This window comes from Apteryx rowi, unplaced genomic scaffold (genome assembly GCF_003343035.1).
Source record: "Apteryx rowi isolate R43461 unplaced genomic scaffold, aptRow1 scaffold_480, whole genome shotgun sequence".
In the NCBI taxonomy this organism is placed as follows: domain Eukaryota; kingdom Metazoa; phylum Chordata; class Aves; order Apterygiformes; family Apterygidae; genus Apteryx; species Apteryx rowi.
The window spans coordinates 76,919-94,803 of record NW_020450739.1 but is presented as its reverse complement, the minus strand read 5'-3'; the positions used below and the strand labels follow the sequence as shown (position 1 = coordinate 94,803).

At 47.1% G+C, this 17,885-nt stretch overlaps 1 protein-coding gene across 23 annotated transcripts in view; it reads left to right on the top strand.

The window, feature by feature from the left end:
* THAP4 (THAP domain containing 4) overlaps positions 1-17,885 on the top strand; it is a 48,616-nt gene that overhangs the window by 24,995 nt on the left and 5,736 nt on the right. For 2 of the 23 annotated variants that reach the window (XR_003255620.1, XR_003255618.1), the window contains one exon: positions 7,153-7,241. The exons of 16 other annotated variants lie outside the window; for them this stretch is intronic. Coding sequence is in view for 4 of the 7 variants with exons in the window: in XM_026078513.1 (XP_025934298.1) it covers positions 4,236-4,711 (476 nt within the window). In the remaining 3 variants the exon portion in view is untranslated. 5 more of the 23 variants (XR_003255619.1, XM_026078524.1, XM_026078535.1 and 2 more) reach the window with 5 other exon arrangements.

Genomic DNA, 17,885 nt, shown 5'->3' with positions numbered 1-17,885 from the left:
CAGTAACCTCTCATTTCAATTTATGCCCAGACTGGATATTAGGAGAAATTTTTCCCCATGAGGACAGTCAATTAGTAGAGCAGCTTGTGCAGTCTCCGTCCTTGGAGCTTTTCAAGACCTTGAGCAACCTGGTTTGACCTCAGAGCTGACCTTGCTTTGAGTAGGGTTTGGACGAGAGACCTCCTGCAATCCCTTCCAGCTTGAATTATCCTATGAAATGGAGCTCATGAAGCACAGGTTTGTAGGGGACACAGCATCTGGGGGGTTCTCCTGTTCCTCAGACACAGAGAAGTAGAGATTCCTCGCAGTCTGCTCTGACTCAAGGTCTGCCTGGAGAGGCTGCTGCTGTTTCTCTCATTAGTAGAAACTTCTCTGTATCGCAGAATAGTTTGGGTTGGAAGGAACCTCTGAAGATCATCTGGTCCAACCCCCCTGCTGAACCAGAGTCAGCTCAAGCAGGTTGCCCAGAACCATGTCCAGATGGGTTTTGATTATCTCCAAGGAGGGAGACTCCACAACCTCTCTGGGCAACCTGTACCAATATTCAACAACCCTCATAATGAAGAAGACATCACAAAATAAATTCTTCTAGTTGCGTATAGCCCACTGCCACCAGTGCAGTACTGTTTTCTTGTGAAGCAGCTAACCTCTACCCTTCCCACAACAGTAAGTACCAGAGGTGCTTCTTCCTTGCTGTGCTATTTTCTAGCGCTTCATGTTTTCTCACTCCTGTATAAGCAGCAGCAGTCTCTACATGTCTCAGGTGTTCATGGTGCTTGCCCTTCTGGGGTATCAACAGCCACCCTTTTAATCAAGTTCACTTTTAAGAAAACCATCCCCTTTTATTTTTCCTCGGTTGATAGCAATAATAATACTGATTCCATTTGTTCTTTCAACATTCAGATTTTGGTGTCTGACTGGCAGTGTTAATTAGGCATCCACGCCAACCCAAAGTAAACACTTGCTGCAGTCCATCTACATGTAGTTGCTGTGGCTGCAATAAATCATGTTTCGAGCAGGATGCTGACCAGCAAGCTCAGTGCTTTGGCTGAGAGCACAGTAAATGTCCTACCAGCAGCACTGTGGAACTAGTACGGGGAGTGCTTCTAGGGCAGGGACAGTCAGTTAGTGTTGCTCCATTAAATGTGCTAGTGTGAAACCTCAGCAGTTTGAGGATTTGCTGCATCTCATCCTTTCATGCTCTGGCAAAATCCATGCTTCAGAGCTGTCAGCCACCCTCTATATGATTAATGACTCCTTTAGGAGTGAATCCACTTATTTGTAGCCCATGTAATAAATAAAACTGCATCTTAGAAGGCAGCAGAGGGCCTGGGTAGTCCTCTGCATGCCTATCATAGTAAATGTTTTCTGAGCTGAAGCTTTATCTGGAACTCATTCACATGTTTTATTGGGTCAAAGCCTCAAGCTGTTTTTAGAAGTGTTTTAAGAGTGCCAAAATAAAAATTGTTCACTTTTATTCATATATATGAATGGTGCTGAAAAGTTGACTTGGCCTCTCTGCCAAGATACAGAGAAAAAATGAATGAGCCACAAAAACTGAATGACCAGGTGCAACTCTAAGGATGTAAAAAGATGATTATTGAAATATGAAGGCCTAGTTAAGGTTCTGTCAAACCTTTCTTTCTTACAATTTCCTGTTTACGTCCTGTGTTCAGACATATTGCTCAGGTTACGTCAAAGCCGGAGGAATCAATTTAGGAAGAAAAAAAAAAAAGATTAAGAGGAGATTTTTTTTAAGCAAACAACACCCTTTTTTTTTTAAACTGCATCTATTCTAGCATTCTTTTGCAAGGTGTTATGGCATGCAGAATATGGCCGAGACCAAAGATTTGGTATGACTTGGTTAGCTCGATAGCAGAGGTGACCATATTCAAAGTAATAAGTTGTCTGTCAGAGGATCCTTGGTGTCCTTAGATTTAGAGAAAGTTGGCAAAGCAGACACTTTTCACTGGGGAGGAGGAAGGCAAAAGATTCAGGGTTTCAGCACAATCACAGAGGAAAAAACTTCCTATAGGTTTAATGAAGCCATCTCCCTGCATCATGTTCCATGTTCTCCTGGGATCTGTGCTGCTTCTGCACTGTAAATATTTGATGAAGAAGGGAAGAAGCAGCTCCCCAAAGCTTCTAAAGGAAATGTTTAGCAGCCAAAGAGATGGAAAACAGGCACCTTTGGAAGTGCTAAATGGAAGAGTTAAAGTGCATTTATAGACAGGGCTTATTTGAGAGTCCCTTTTTTGCTGCTGTTGTATGAGATTGTTTCGAGGACAAAACCCTTGCATTTTAAGGAATGCGCATCGTGATGTTGGAGAACAGTGACCCCTCTATCGTCCTTCCAGGCTACCACTGATTCACTACAGCAATAATTTTGTACAGTCTTCATGGCACAGCATACTTGTAGATATTACAAAATTACATGACCTTTGTGGAAGGATATTTTAGACCAGGGAAAAGCAAAGCTTCCAGTAACTAGGGGAAATCTGCTTCTGCAAGTATGTATGCAGTGATGTGCATTCACTGTCATTCTGCCATGAGAGAGTCGTACTTAGCTTGCTTAGCTTCTCCTAAAGAGCAGAGGGAGATGACTGATCAAACCTGAACAGTAAAATTAGAGACATAACAAGTTGTTGAAGGTAGTAACAGAGGGCACCTTGCACTGTGTGATTTTGAGTACTAGCTAACCAGAGATGGCTAAATGCCCTGTGCTCCTGTGTGGGACTTCTTTCTTTCTCCATAGAAACTTCCTTCAGTACTGCTGTTTTGCCAGCATCTCCAAATCCCTCTGGAGTTCTGTTAGAGTTAGTGCCCCATGTTGCTAGGAAGCTTCCTGGAATGTTCCTTTGGCCATAGTCCCAGTTTCCTTTTAATTTTCTCCAAAGTGTCATTCAAGCGTGATAGTAACATTTCATTTTGCTTTGAGTAGCTTCACTGTGTATGTGCCTGTCCTGATCCTTTGATCTTGGGTCCATGGTTGCCCAAGAAGAGTGTGAAGCCAGACCCATTCTCTCTGTGTCCAAAGTTCTAATGCTGCCTATGCATAACTCTTAAGTGTTTAAAACTATTTTTGTGTCTCCTTAAATTAGAGTCTAATTTGGATAAGCCAGAAATGCCAGTGAAGCTGTAGAGCACCTGGCCTATGCTTAGAGGGAAAGCACAAGAAATGTCTCTTGTAGGCATCTTGTGTGGCAGCCAGTGCAGCAGTGGTTCAGGTATGTTGTGTGCCCATGACACAGCCTGTCCCACAGGAGCCGGTTACTCTGGGTATTACCAGGGAGCTCGTGTATTTTGCATAAGCTGAGACTTGACAGCATTGAGCACAGTGGGAAGAGCTTCCGTTTGCAGAGTCAGCGTTGGGCAGGATGCCACAAAACGGCCCACTCTGCACATAAAGATCCCAGATATGTTGCCTTGTTTGATCCCATCAGTCACGCGTCTTTTCCAGCTCTGACTTCCATAGTTCTGTGACATTAGATCATCCTGTCTGTTCCCTTAATGGTCATGATTTCCTCCCTTGCTGTTTCGTTTTTGGTCATGAGATCAGAAAAGTTTGTGTCCACTATTCATTGCTACTAGTGGTGATAGATCAGAGTGGGCCATTCAGAAAACCTGAGCTGAATAATTTCAATATGAGTGCTAAAGTTAAGTGTGTTTTATATTCTTTTGATTTGTCTTTTCCTTATTAGAGTATTTGAGCAATGTTATCATGCATTACTAGAAAAAAATCAGCAAATACTGCTGAAGCCATCATTTGTGTATGACTCTGTGCATGCTGTTGCACCCACAGACCTCAGAACAACCATGCATCCTTGTTAGGTGAAGGGGAGGGAAGGAAGGCCCTTCCTTATTTTTTTAATTTGCGTTTGCCTGCCAGAGCCCCTTGTTTGAGGACTTTCCCTGAGTCAGTTTTGCAAAGTAAAAAAGAATAAGAATTTAGTAAAGCGACGGATACAACAGGTTTGGAATTGCCGTTGATAAATGCACTTGCTGCTGCAAACTTTTTTTCTATGAGCTCAAACTAACAATTAAGCGCTTTCAATAATAATATATTTCCTGGGTAACGTCTGACGTTTGTCGGAGGCACAAGTCTTACCAAAGAGGCGTCCCTGTTTGGGGGAGGAAAGAAGGAGGCTTGCTCGTCAGCAATCTCTAGTGAACAGTTTGGGGGTTCAGTTTTCTTCCCTTCCAAAAACTTTAGTGAGCTGTCCTCTGTTTTATAGGTGCTGAAGGTGGAATGTGGAAGTGCAGCAGTCATACTTCATTGGCTAGATTGCCATTTGCGCGGTTGTGGGGTATGCCTCCCCTTATTTACATATTGTTATGCAGCAAAGGGTGTGTTTTTAATATGGTAATCAGGGATAATGAGGCTAGGGGTACTATAGGTCCACAATTAGTCTGTGAGCAGCAATTATTTTTTGGTATGCGACCCTTTGTGGTCAGGGGCGGACCACAATACCTCCATATTGCTCCCTCCTCTGCAGTGCAGCTGAAACAAACTGTCTGGCCTTCACCTTCTAGCTTGTTACTCATGTTGCAAAAGGGTGGTGTGCTTTGTCTGCCAGGTACTGTTTCTCCTTTGTGTCCTCTTATCTTGCCTCCCAACTTCTCTCCTGATTCCACAATCCTCAGCAGCTCTGTTGTAGATTCACTCTCAGTAGGCAATACACTACTGAAAACTACTGGACATGCAAGCTGAACTCCAGCTGTAGCCAGATTCAGGTAAATTAGGTGAGGATGGCTTGAGAAGGACAAGATACTCCGAAGTGAACGGGAGCGTGGATTGTGTGTTTGGGAGGAACCTGCTGGTGAAGTGAAAGGGGATGTGTTGGATGTTGGTACTGAGGGAGGATACACTGTGTGTGTGTAGCAAGGGTAGTGGCAATGGACACAACACTGTTCCAAAGCATGTTCACTGGCTAAAGCTAATGCACATGCCCTTGAGTGACCTTCACTGAAAGTAATATTTTTGCAAAAGCTTCTCTTTCTTTCCATTCATTCAAGTGACTGCAAATTATTTGTACTTGGCAGGTTATCAGTTTACGCTCCTGCTGTCCCCAAGATTTTGTTTCTATTCATCCCTGGGATTGTGTTCACTGTGGGAAGCAGCAGATGGAATCAAACAACATAAACAGCTCTTTTGGATGATTTGCAGCAAATCTGCACTGAAATAATTTGAAGGGCCAAACTGCTGAGTGTGTAGAGATGCGTTCTTACAGCAGTGGCCACTCAGGGAGGTGCTGCGGACTTAAAAATCATACAAATGGTTGTATGGTCATTCTCTTACAGGGCCTCACAGCTGGAGCAGACACACGTTAAGAATGTTATTTTGAAACAAAAACTGAGGTTTATAAGTGATGGGCCCGCTTTTCTATTTTCTCTCATGGCAAGCTAAGAGCAGATTTATAATGTGTGCTAAACCCAGGACTGAACACCATGAACTCTTTGCCGATCTCTACTCCATTCTGGAAGCTGTTAAAACCTGGATTCAGGCATCCACTTACACAGGTCATAAGTTTTCCAACTCAACAGGGCAGCCGTGTATCCCCTCTCTTAAGTTTCTTGTGCAATTTAAACAGACTTGTGGCCTGCCCAGGTGGAGGGACAGGGAAGTTGTTGCTTATAGACCCTGTGCCTGCAGATGGATGGCAGTGCTCTTTGCTGCTGCCACTGGGCTGAAACCCTTGCTGGTCTAACAGGCACAACAGCAGAGGCTCAGCAGGCTCAAGCCCAGTCTTACCATATAGTGTAACCAAAGCCTTATTCTGGCATAGCTTGGTGACTTGGAGAGAGAATTTGTGGTTTTGAAGGCCACCTTGAAAATCTTGTACAGTACAGGGCATCTTCCTGAGCCTCCAGCTGATCTTGAACCGGTCTCCTGATAGTCTCATTCAGCTTGGATGTTAGCATGTCTATACTGAGGTGGCTGCAGCAATAGTACCAGGACCTTTCCTCTCCTGACACAGCCTGCATGGCACCAGGCATAAAACTTCACTAACTGATTTGCAGTCACAGCTGTTAATGTGTTTAATGCACAGACCTGCCATTTGGCTCCCCCACACAGCCTCCTCACTAAAACCACTCATCACCCCTACAGCAAATGTCAAATTGGGAATAGAATGTCAAAATAACACAGGGAGCTCTGCTAGTTKTTTTTTTTTTTTTTTTTTCCCCCTAAGTTAAAAATGCTTAAATCTAAGCAAAGATACTGGGAGATTTTTCAGGCCTTCCCACCAATATGCTGCAGTTCCCAAACTGAGCTTCATGAATTAAATCTAGTTTGTTACAGACTCCAGAAAGTTTATTGCTTGTCATATATATTATGACCTTGGCTTTGCTTTATGTGAATCCCTCATTCTTAGGAAGAGAAACTGTTATGTTAAATGCGATAACAGTTGTGATGGTGCTGCTTGTATAATGTCTGCTCTCCCTCCCCACTTAGGCCATTAAAACCAGGGGTGCAGACATGCAGATAATCTTTTCCTGGCTTTGAATAATCCATCATTAGCCACAATCCTCTGTTCCACAGCAGGCATTAATAGGGTGAATCCCAACTGGAAAGAGCATTTCCTGCCAAAACCATGATGACAGCAACTTTTCAGTGGGCAGGAGATACTTTGAAAGCACAAAAAATTTTTGGCGCATAGAAGGTCTCGTTTGTTTCCTTTTGAAAGACAGTTGTGTCTGCTTGTTTTCCACCCTCTATAAATGCATGCAGTCAGCCCTGCTTAAGGGCAAATGTGCCGTGTACTTGCATTGCTCTGTGTACAATGTTCTTGGGAGTGGGACCTAAATGTACAGTAACAGCAGATGTTTTGGAAGGGACTGCCTTCTCTGAGGAGAGAAAACTACTTGTAGTTTACTCATATGGCTCTAGTGACTATATTCTTTCATCCAGGTTACATTGACAACAAATGAATACTGTAAGAGTAGTGAAGGAAAGATTTAAAGCGTAGGTAAGGAATTTAGCTTGTGGATGCTTGCTGTGCTGAAGAAGAAAAGAGTGGCATCTCCTGGCTGAGGAACTGAAAGCAAAGCATATTCTAGGGAGCCTCCTGATGGTTTAATTTTTCTTAAGTGCCAGACATACCAAACAAAAAGGCTGTTTGCTGGATTTTTTTTTTTTTTTTATCCCCTTAGATTACCAGAAAATTCAGGCTCAATTCTGATGGGAAACTAGAACAAACTGTCTCCATGGCAACCACTACGCAGCCCATGACTCAACACCTTCACATTACCTACAAAAAGGTGACACCCTAGAGCCAAGAGGGCCAGGTCTCCCTGCTGAGGGCTGGGGGCCTGCCCGTTGTGCACTGCAAACAGAAGCAGCTCAGGAGCGTGAGACAGCATGTGTGGGAGCTTGGCGCCCTGCGCTCACCCCCAATGCGGAGCTGCCCATGCTGTTGAGAATGTCACTCAGATGTTTCTGTAATGGTATATTAAAAAAAAAAAAAGAAAAATAATAAAAAGCTTTTATTTTTATGGCTGTGTCCTTGAACATGATTACTGAGTGGTCTGTGAATTCCTCTGCTCTGGCAGTGATTACAGAGGGTCTTTCTCAAGCCTGTTTCTTAATAAGCTTTGGGGTTGCAAATTCAACCTTCCGGCCCCTAGCATATAATCTGAATAATGTCACAAAAGCCACAGGAACAGGAGTGAATCTGCATCACAGCAATTGATGATGAGAACACCAGGTCCTGCCTAATGAAGCGCAGGCTAAATATTAGGAGAGAGTACCCTATGTTTCGGAACAGAGAGCGCTGTTGTGGGACTTGATCCTACTGCTGTCCTTCAGTTGACTTTAAGGGCCTTAGGGTCAGGCCTGGCAAGAATCCTATCCTAGCATGGGATGGAGGAGTCCTGGAGGTAAGGGCTGTACCTTATCAAGCTTAAATGCAGAATATCACAAAAGTATGGGTGAAGACCATGAGACAGTGAGCAGCAAGAGAAGCTTTAAATAGCAGGGATTCATTTCTCTGGTTCTTTTTTTCTGACTTGGATTCATGATTCAGCATTCAGTGAAATACATCATCACATCTTTCTGCAGTGAGGGAGACAAAAGATTTAGCACTGTTTACTGGTCCATGGACAGAGCTGTTTTCCAGAGCTAAAGGTCTGAAATGTATTTGCAAGGAAATTGAAAATTCCCTTCCCAACTTGCTTGTAAGGGTAGGGGTTCCCGTTACTCCTCTTTCTTGTGAGATGATGGGGGAAGCTTCAAGCTGGATTAGCTGGTGAGTGGTACAAGAGGTCTGGGTGCCGGTCACTGGAGCCAGGCTGTGGGTCTGAGGGTTCTCGAGGGCCAGGTGTCAGCAACTGCAGGAGGTTACAGTCTGTGATTTAGCCTTCAGGTATCAAAGGTACTTGAAATGTCACGCTCTCAAGCATGTCCTTACAGCATATTTGAATCATGTAATGGAAACAGCCTGATGAAAATCAGTATTTATTTATGTTTTAGAATATTGATGTTACTTTAATAAGATTACTGGTGAAGAAATGTGATGGGTGAATTTTGTCTTTTGAGGCAGCACTCAGTTTAGGCCCCATACTTTTCACATTAGAATGATTTAAGATGGAAGCTAAATTGTGTGCTTTATTTTGCAGCCTAAGTATTTAAAGAAACACTTATTATTGCAAATGTCTTTTTTTTTGGAAATATGTTCCTTAATGAACAAGCGAGACCGTTCAATAGCATTCAGAGTCAAGAGGCTGAAGATTGTCCCACAACTAAATGCCACTTGTAGTGAAGAGATTGTTCCAGCTCTATTTCTTCATCAATTAGAATAAACATCATCTGTAGTGAATGTTCTGCCTCTAGAAAAGGCTCTAGAAGTTTAAATTTCTGACAAACTTTCTGATGATAAACAGCATATGGAAATTGTGCCTGAGGATGCAACATGTCTAATTTGCACTTGTAGCTTACTTAATAAGCAATCCAAGACTCACTTCTGCCAAAGGGTGCATGTTTGTAGGATTCAAAATATTCAGAGTTTCAGAAATGTCTTCTCAAGCAGCACCCAATGCTTCACTGAACTTTGCAGCAGTGTCTTGTGTGTGCAGGGAGTGTAAAATAATTAGGATTGGCAGTTTAAGCATATTTTAACAAGTTCAAGGAGATGTCTGTGATTGCAGCTCAACATGAAAGGGGAAGGAAGAGGGGAAGGTGGAAAAGGAGCTGCTTAGAAAAGGGCAGTAACTTGTATCCAAATCTTTCAAGTAGCAGAATGTTCGAAGAGATGACTATTAGAGGAGCTACAGGTTCAAGATGTGAAAATACCACATATATTTTCTTACTAAGGGAAATAGGAATCATCATGACAACCTGTTAAAAAAGACTTGATATTTAAGAACGTTTTCATATTGGGTTAATTTAGTTCACTCCCCATTCTTAAATTAGTTGATACTCAGCAAATTAACATTAACAAAGATTTAATTTTTAGCCACTTCATTTATACTAAACTATGTATTTGATTTCGGTTGGTGAATCTAGGATTGCCTGGCAAATTTCAGTCATTTATGGTTACATGCTAACACACACCCTTAACTCTGTTGCCAAGTACAATATTTAAGGGTATTTTAAATTATGCACAGTTCATTTATCCAGATATGTAAGATGCTAGCTCCTCTTTACCTAGCTGTCAGTTAATACCAAAGTATTATTTCCAGGAAACGTTAGAGGAGTTGAACAATTCAACAGACACTAGGTTGTATTCCAAAGCTCCTATATATGAAGGTGAGAATTATAAAGATAGCACAGAGACATCTCATGTCTTTGGAGACAGGCAAAAGGCCTGGAGGAAGCAGAACTCTAAAAATAGTATCTGATTTGTAAATAAGTGATTTTGTATGTTAATGCTCTAGGTGTTTTAACTCTAGGCACATCTATTAAATTAATTTGCAAGCCACCAAAAATGACCTCAAAGAATTTATGTATAAATTAGAATAGAATAGAATAGAAGCCACCATTCCTTTGGGTTTCGAAGAACGATCACTCATATACTAACAATGAATTATATTGAAAAAAATTCTACTCAAAAGGCATATGAGTGTTACTACATTTCAATTTGGGGGTGGGGGCTTTTGAAAGCAGCACAGATGATGTGTATTGCCTAATGAAGTCAGAGGGAGTCAGGGATGACCTTTGGAAATAAGCCCTTATTAATAAAGTAGTCTATATAAACCACTTCATAATGTTGTTGCCCCTAAGAGAAGACAGACATAAATACAGTTTTTTGTCAGAAATTACAGCTGTTATATTTTCTTCTATTACCTTATGTTTGGGTAGTCTTGCTGCAGACTACGTATTATAAATATGAGCATCAGCATTTCAAATAAATACTTTGTAAGATACAAAAATGCATGGTTTTATTTCTGGAGTAATTTAATATTTAAATTGAGACTGCTGCTTTCTAGATAACTTACACACAACTGAACATAGCATAAATATATCTCTTGGGTCGTTTCTTCAAAGCTTTCCTTGGCCACTCTATTCAACTTATTTGTAGGATTTGGTGTAAACCAGCTAGCTTACTCCTGATTGTCTAGGGAACGATTCAATTGAAGTATCTACTGTCACATAGCAAGAGCATAGATTAACAACCAAATCACACATTTGTCTGCAGTTGTGCATCTGTGCAGGGGAGCAAGAGAGCATGACTTCAGTCTCTGGTTCCATATGGCTTGATCTGACTTAAGATATTCTCCATATGGTTCCCCCACAGCCTGCAGCAGGGCATGGACCTCAAACTTGGACCTGCTGCTGCTGGAACAGTAAAGTAGAATCACAGCCTTCCTCTCTCCCCCCCTTCAAGGGTTCCTGTACCTCAAAAGCTCTAAAAGTGTGCAAACTGCATATTTTAGCATGCTACTAATAAATACGTTTACAGCAAATTATTCTATGAGCATTTAATGTCCAAGAGCTTGGTTTCTTAATCCCTACGGACAAATAAATATCACAGTCTGGTACTTTTTCTCGCTCTTTCTGCTATGTTCAAGGGAACATCTGTTTGGAGAAGTAAATTCCTTTATTCTCACTCATTTTCAGAGAAGCACAGCAGTAAAAGCAAAGGGAAGGGAGAGGTGAAGAAGCCTGGGGGCAGAGAAAGTCTCCCCTTTGGCTGGGCCTCCACTCCAGACCTGGGATGGAGGGGGCACAGGGCGAGCTGGCTGGCGCTGCAGATATGAAGCTCTTGTCTTGGAGCACCTCCACAGCAAAGAGCAGCAGGGCTTGCGGCTCTAGCTCACACAGAAGAGAATTGTTGCTTGTCTGGCTGATCCCTCAGTCCCTGCAGTCTCTCCTATTATTTAATCCTATTTCTACCCATCTTTTTGGTAGCTGCACCCCATCTTCTGAGCCTGTATGTGGGAACTGCTGGCGAACTTCAAGTCAGATGAGGTGGTGAGGAAGCCAGGGTGGCCTGTGGGAGGATTTTCCCTGGGTATTTCCTCCACGAAGCTGGGATCAGGCTCTCCGTGCTGTGTCCGTGCTGTGTGTGTTTCTGTGGGTGCCTGTAGAGGTGCCACCCTCCTGCCCATGCTCAGCCAGCCGCAGCAGGCTGTGGCCATGTGGTGCCTGCATGTGTGTCTGCACAGCCTGGTACTGAGCATTGCTGCTGGCTGTCCTCTGGCAGCCTGAGGACAGAGGGGGCTCTTGGGCCTGCAGCCCCCAAGGTTTGGCTCCCTCCCACTGTCCCCTTCTAACATCACTCATTTTTATGCTCAGCTTTAACCCTGGGATGAGCAAAGGAACTCTGCAGGAGCCAAGTCTGGCTCTAGTGCTCAGTCTCCAAGGCAGGTGCTGTCCTTGCAGGCCACCTCTGTCCCTGTCCCGTATCCCGGTGCTGGAGAGGTATTGCACTCTGCTCTGGTCTGTGGGCAAGAGAAAGGTGATCTGGCATTGCTAAGTTTGTTGTGTGATGTCAACCCCTGCGCTCCCTCCTGGGGCTGCCCCATCCCCTCCTGCCAGGAGCTGCCTGCCTGCCCTGGGGCTGCACATGGACGGCCTCACTCCACCTCCCTCCTGGAGGCTGTAACTGCAGCAGTTTTAGTTTTCTCTAGACCTGCTGCACTTTCCAAAAACCAGGAGCAGAAAATGCCCAAAGACCGGAAGCTGCTGGTAGGGGCAGGGGGAGGAGGGCAGCAGGGGCATTGCTGAGGAAGAGGGAAGGAAGCAGCTGGCACTGGGCAGCAGCAGCCACGTGGGCTCCCTGTGCCATTGCCCTTGCCGGGCTAGCAAGGCTTTCCTTGTGCGGGGCAAAGGTTTAGGAGTGCCCAGGTGAGATCAAATAACTTGCTGTGTCAGGGGGAAGGAGTGTCCTGAGGGAGGAGGCAAGGGCTAGGAGGGCAGGCAGAGCCCATTTCTGCTTGCTTGCTCGCATCTGCAGCCACCCTCTCCTGCAATGCAGGACAAGTGTTGTGCACCTTCAGAGCAGGAAAACATCCTTCCTGGGCATTGTGGCCATGTTTTGTAAAAACAAATAAAAAGGCCCACCTAGAAATGCTCCAGGCCAAAATGTTGCCTGGAACCTCTCTGGGCATCTACCCCCAGCTAGGGCTGACAGCAAGGGAAAGTGCCGTGGGGCAGCCCACTTGTGGGGAGCATGGGGGAAAGAAAGCTTGTCAAGGTTTTCAGACAGTTTGAAAGCAAATGTGCTCTTATTGTCCTTTTGACAGTGGGCTGGATAAGCACAGAGGAGAGCAAATTTTCTTCTGTCTACTTGCGTCACAGCCTCTCATGGGGAAGGAGCCACTGACAGTGTTTGGAGAAGGTCCCCCAGCCCTGTGGGTGCTCTGTGTCCTCGCCAGAGGCTGCCCCACTGGCCACATTCMCCCGAGGTGAGCAGTCAGTGTGTCGGTGTTTGGAGCAGGAGTCTCTGTGTCCTTGGAGGAGTTATTGGGGAAAAAGTCTCTGGAAGGATCCAGCCAGTTCCTGCCATTGCTGAGCATCTCCCCAGGCCAGGCTGGGAGGGATGAGGCCATGCTGGACAGTGTGGAAGGCTCCAGGGGGCCGTGGCAGGGAGGGCCACATCCATGGAGCTGCCCAGAGCCGCCTGCGACCCCCAGCAACTCAAGTGTTGACGTCTGAGCCACTGAGGGCTGCTGGCCTGAAAAGCGGGAGAGAGGGCTCAGGTGAGACAGGACCAATTCTCCCTCTCCTGCCAGTGACTGAGAAGCCCTTGAAGCCTCCTGCCAAGCCTCTGATTACCTAGAAACTGGAGAAGGACTGAGGAGGCCAAATAGCACACACGGGCCCGTAGGGCACTGCAAAAGACAAGGAGAGGGCCTGTGGGGTAAACTGAAGGGCAGAGAGGCCCTGAGATGCATCAAAAAGGCACACGGAGGCCCCTAGAACGACCTGGAATGCACTTGGGAGGCCCCTGGGACGCCTGTAAAACAGACAGAGGCCCCTGGGGTGCACCGAAAAATGAACAGAGGCCCCAGGACTCACCAAAGAAACAGAGAGAGGTCCCTGGGAGCTCTGAAAGACACACAGAGGGCCTTGAGAGGCACTGAAAGGAAGTCTGAGGCTCATGGGATGCCCTGAGAAACAGCAGGAGGACCTTCGCACGCACCAAAAGATGGATGGAGGCATCTCCTACACACTGAAATCACAGAACCACAAAATGGTTGAGTTTGGAAAGGACCTTTAATGATCATCTAGCCCAATCCCTCTGCTCAAGCAGGGTCACTGAGAGCAGGTTGCCTGGGACCACATCCAGATGGCTTTTGAATATCTCCAAGGATGGATACTTTACAACCTCTCTGGGCAACCCGTCACAGTGCTCAGTCACCCTCAGAGGAAAAAAAAAGCTTTTTTGTATATTCAGATGGAACTTCCTGTGTTTCAGTTGATGCCTGTTGCCTCTTGTCCTGTCAACTGGGCACCACTGAAAAGAGTCTGGCTCTGTTTTCTTTACATACTCCTCTTCCTCATCTGCTATGAGCTCAGGTGTGCTGCAGGAAAGGGGAGTCAGGTGCAGCTCTGGGCCACCTCACTTGCTGTCTGCTAATCCTTCCACACTGCAGGGTGCTGCAAAGAACAGAAAACACACGGCTGCATATCCCCCACTCTTTAGCGCTTCCTCCGGCACACAGCTCAGCACCAGCCCTTGCTCCAGGCTGCTCTCAGGACCGGAGCATGGAACATGGCTCCTCTGCCCACAGCCAGGCACCGCGCCGCAGGCAGCACCACCAGGCTGGGGCAAAACCCAGGCAATGCCACTGGATGCCACTTGAGATCTACCCTGACCTCTCTGGCTGGGTACTGATGATGTTGCCTATGGAGGTTTTTGCTTTTTTCCTTTTGTCAAATGCATCCCCAGATGCTTGCCAGGCTGTGCTTTTTTTTAAAAAAAAGCAGTAACCCCAACCCCTCAATCCRGAACATGTGTTTTCATAGTCCTGGTTGGAGATGGGGGGGCTGGGGGGAAAAGAGAGGGAAGGTGTTGCTCTTCTGTTTGGCAGAAAAGGTTGTGTTGCTCACAAACACAGCTCTGGCTGAATTTTGCCATTGCATTTGTTGGCAGCGTTCAGCTTGAACTCTGCCAAAAGAGGTGAAAAGGAGAAATAACTCCACAAGTCTGAGATTTGCACAAACATCCAGCCCCCCACTGCCAGYCAAGCCGAGGCAAAGCCGGGCACAGTCGCAAGCAGCCACGGCCCCACGCAGAAAGAGCCCAAGCAAAGCCGCGGGCTGAAGCCTGCTCTGCACAGGACTGTGCAAGGCCAGGGCTGCTGCCGGAGGCTGGGGGTCTTCTGGGTGTGGCCCCGAGAGCCCTGTGACGGCAGCAGAGAGTTCCTGTGACTGCCGTGACATCACTGTTGGAGGCAGCCGCACGGGCGGGACGCCCTCACTTTGCCCCGAGCTCCCCGCTGGGCGGCACGCGAGGCGTCCAGGGCCCGGCAGGGCGACCGACGGCTTTGCGTTTGGGGCTTTGCTCTGCRGCCAGCAGCAGCTCTGCCTGGCTGACTCGGGGGCTGTGGACCACGCGCGGCTGCTGTCCTGCAGCCGGGAGCGCCCAGAGGGTGCCAGTGTTTTGGGCAGCCCTGAAAGTGCACGGGGTGTTCCCTGTTGTGCACAGACTGACGTGTGCAGGTGAGCTGYGCTGCTGCAAGGCAGGCAGGCAGCGTGGCTGACCGTGTGGGATGCGAGTACTGTTTGGGACCACTGGCTCTTCACCACCAGGGCCTCAGTGAAACACTTTGGGACAGGGGGAAGAACACCTCCCCCATCCTGCTGGCTGTTTGGCAAGAGTGCAGATGGGCTCTGCTGGACAGGGATGCCAGCAGACCCCAGGATACTCTGGCTTCCAACCTGCCCCACTCCTAAGCTGCCATTGCCGAGAATTTGGGAATCCCTTTCCTGCCTTCCCAACTCAGTGCACATGTGGCAGGGAGGTCAGTCACCGCACTTCCCTTCTGAGCAGGAGCTGGCAATGATGCTCCTGGTGTCACTTGTTTCCCGTGTGAGGGTCTCCTGGCATCTGTGGCTGCACAAATGCTGCATTGCTGCAAGCCTGCATCAAGCCTGAAGTGCAGCAGGATCACTTCTGTAGGAAGCATGATCTCTTCAATCTGTGCAGGAAGGCTTGCTGAGATTTCAGGAACTCCTTGGTAACCACTCACTGCAGGGATCTACTGCAGACCTGTGGCAACAGGCCCCTCCCTTAGTCTCACAGCTTTGGGGAGATGAGAGAGGGCCCTCCTTCCCCATGCAGACCAGAGGACAGTCCTGCCCTCACCGGGTGTTTCGGATGAACTCCTGTCTGTGGAGAGAGCCTGGTTCATAGGCATACTGTAGCCCACCTGGTACCATTGTCCCATGCCTTCCTTTCCCTTGCTGGGTTAGGAGGATTTCATCTGAGTAGAGGATCACCTCTCTCGACCTGTTGGCAACACCCATCCTAATGTAGCCCAGGATACCATTGGCCTTCTTTGCTGCAAGAGCACACTGATGGCTCATGGTCAACTTGGTGTCCACCAGGACACCCAGCTCCTGCTCAGCAAAGGTGCTTTCCAGTCAGTCAACCCCCAGCCTGTACTGGTGCATGGCATTATTCCTCCCCAGGGATACTTCCTTTTGGTGAACTTTTGGTGAACTTTGTTTTATTTGTACTTTCCTTTGTTGAACTTCATGAAGTTCCTCTCTGCCCCTTTCTCCAGCCTGTCAAGGTCCCTCTGAATGGCAGCACAGCCCTCTGCGTTATCAGCCACTCCTCCCAGTTTTTTATCATCAACAAACTTGCTGAGGGTGCACTCTGTCCCTTCATCCAGGTCATTGATGAAGAAGATGAACAGGATTGGACCTAGTAGTGACTCCGAGGGTACAGCACTAGCTATAGGCCACCAACTAAACTTTGCACCATTGCTCACAACCCTCTGATCTCTGACATTCAGCCAGTTTTCAGTCCTCCTCACTGTCTGCTTATCTAGCCCATACTTTATCAACTTGCCTATGAGATTATGGGAGACAGTGTCAAAAGCCTTACTGTAGTCAAGGTAGACAACATTCACTGTTCTCCCCTCATCTACCCAGCCAGTCATTCCATCATAGAAGGCCATCAGGTTGGTCAAGTATGATTTCCCCTCTGTGAATCCATGCTGACTACTCCTGATCACCTTCTTGTCCTTCACATGCTTGGAAATGGTTTCCAGGACCTTTCCAGGGATCAAGGTGAGGCTGACTGGCCTCTAGTTCCCTGGGTCCTCCTTCTTGCCCTTTTTGAAGACTGGAGTGACATTTGCCTTCTTCCAGTCCTCAGGCACTTCTCCCACTTGCCGTGATCTTTCAACAATGATTAAGAGTGGGCTTGCAATGACAACAGCCAACTCCCTCAGCACTCACAGGTGCATCCCATCAGGGGCCATTGAGCTGTGTATGTCCATTTTGCTTAAGTGATTCCTAACCTGATCTTCCTCCAACGAGAGAAAGTCTTTCTTTTTCCAGACTTTCTCCCTGGTCTCCATGGCCTGGGGTTCCTGAAGGATGGTCTTAACAGTGAAGACTGAGGCAAAGAAGGCATTCAGTGTGTCATCCTTTTCTGTGTCCTTTGTCACCAGGGCCCCTAGTCCATTCAGCAGTGGGGCCACATTTCCCCTAGTACTCCCCAATCTCCCAGTATCCACCAATCACCCCCTATGTCCCCAGTAACCCCTTCAGTATCTCCCAATCTCCCCTACAACTCCCAGTAACCCCCACAGTGCTCCAGTGATCCCAGTACCCTCCCCATCGCACCCCCTGTCCTCAGTAACACCAACAGTGCCTCAGCCATCCCAGTACCCCTGATCGCCCCCACAGCCCCCAGTAACTTCCACAGTGCCCCAGTGATTGCAGGAACCCCCTATTGCCCCAACAGTCCCCAGTAAGCCTCCAAAAGCCCCAGAGACCCCAGAACCCCCCCAATCACTCCCACAGCCCCCCAGCAATCCCAGTAGACCCCGAACCATCCTCACAGCCCCCAATAACCCGCATAGTGCCCCAGTGATCCCATTACAACACGAACCATCCCCACAGCCCTCAGTAACCTCAACAGCATCCCAGTGATCACAGTACACCCCAAATCACCCCCCCACAGCCCCAAATCACCCCCAAAGTGCCCCAGCAATCCCAGTAATCTGCCAGTCATCCCCACAGTCCCCAGTAACTCCAGTAACAGTGCCTCAGCAATCCCAGAACCCCCAAATTGCCCCCAAAGCCCCCACTAACCCCCACAGCACTCCAGCAATCCCAGAACTTCTCAGCTGCCCCAACAGCATCCAGTAACCCCAACAGTATCTCATCGATCCCAGTACCTCCCTATTGACCCCAGAGTCCCCAAAAGCCCCAACAGCATCCCAGAGATCCCAGCACCCCCCAGTTGCCCCATAACCCCCAC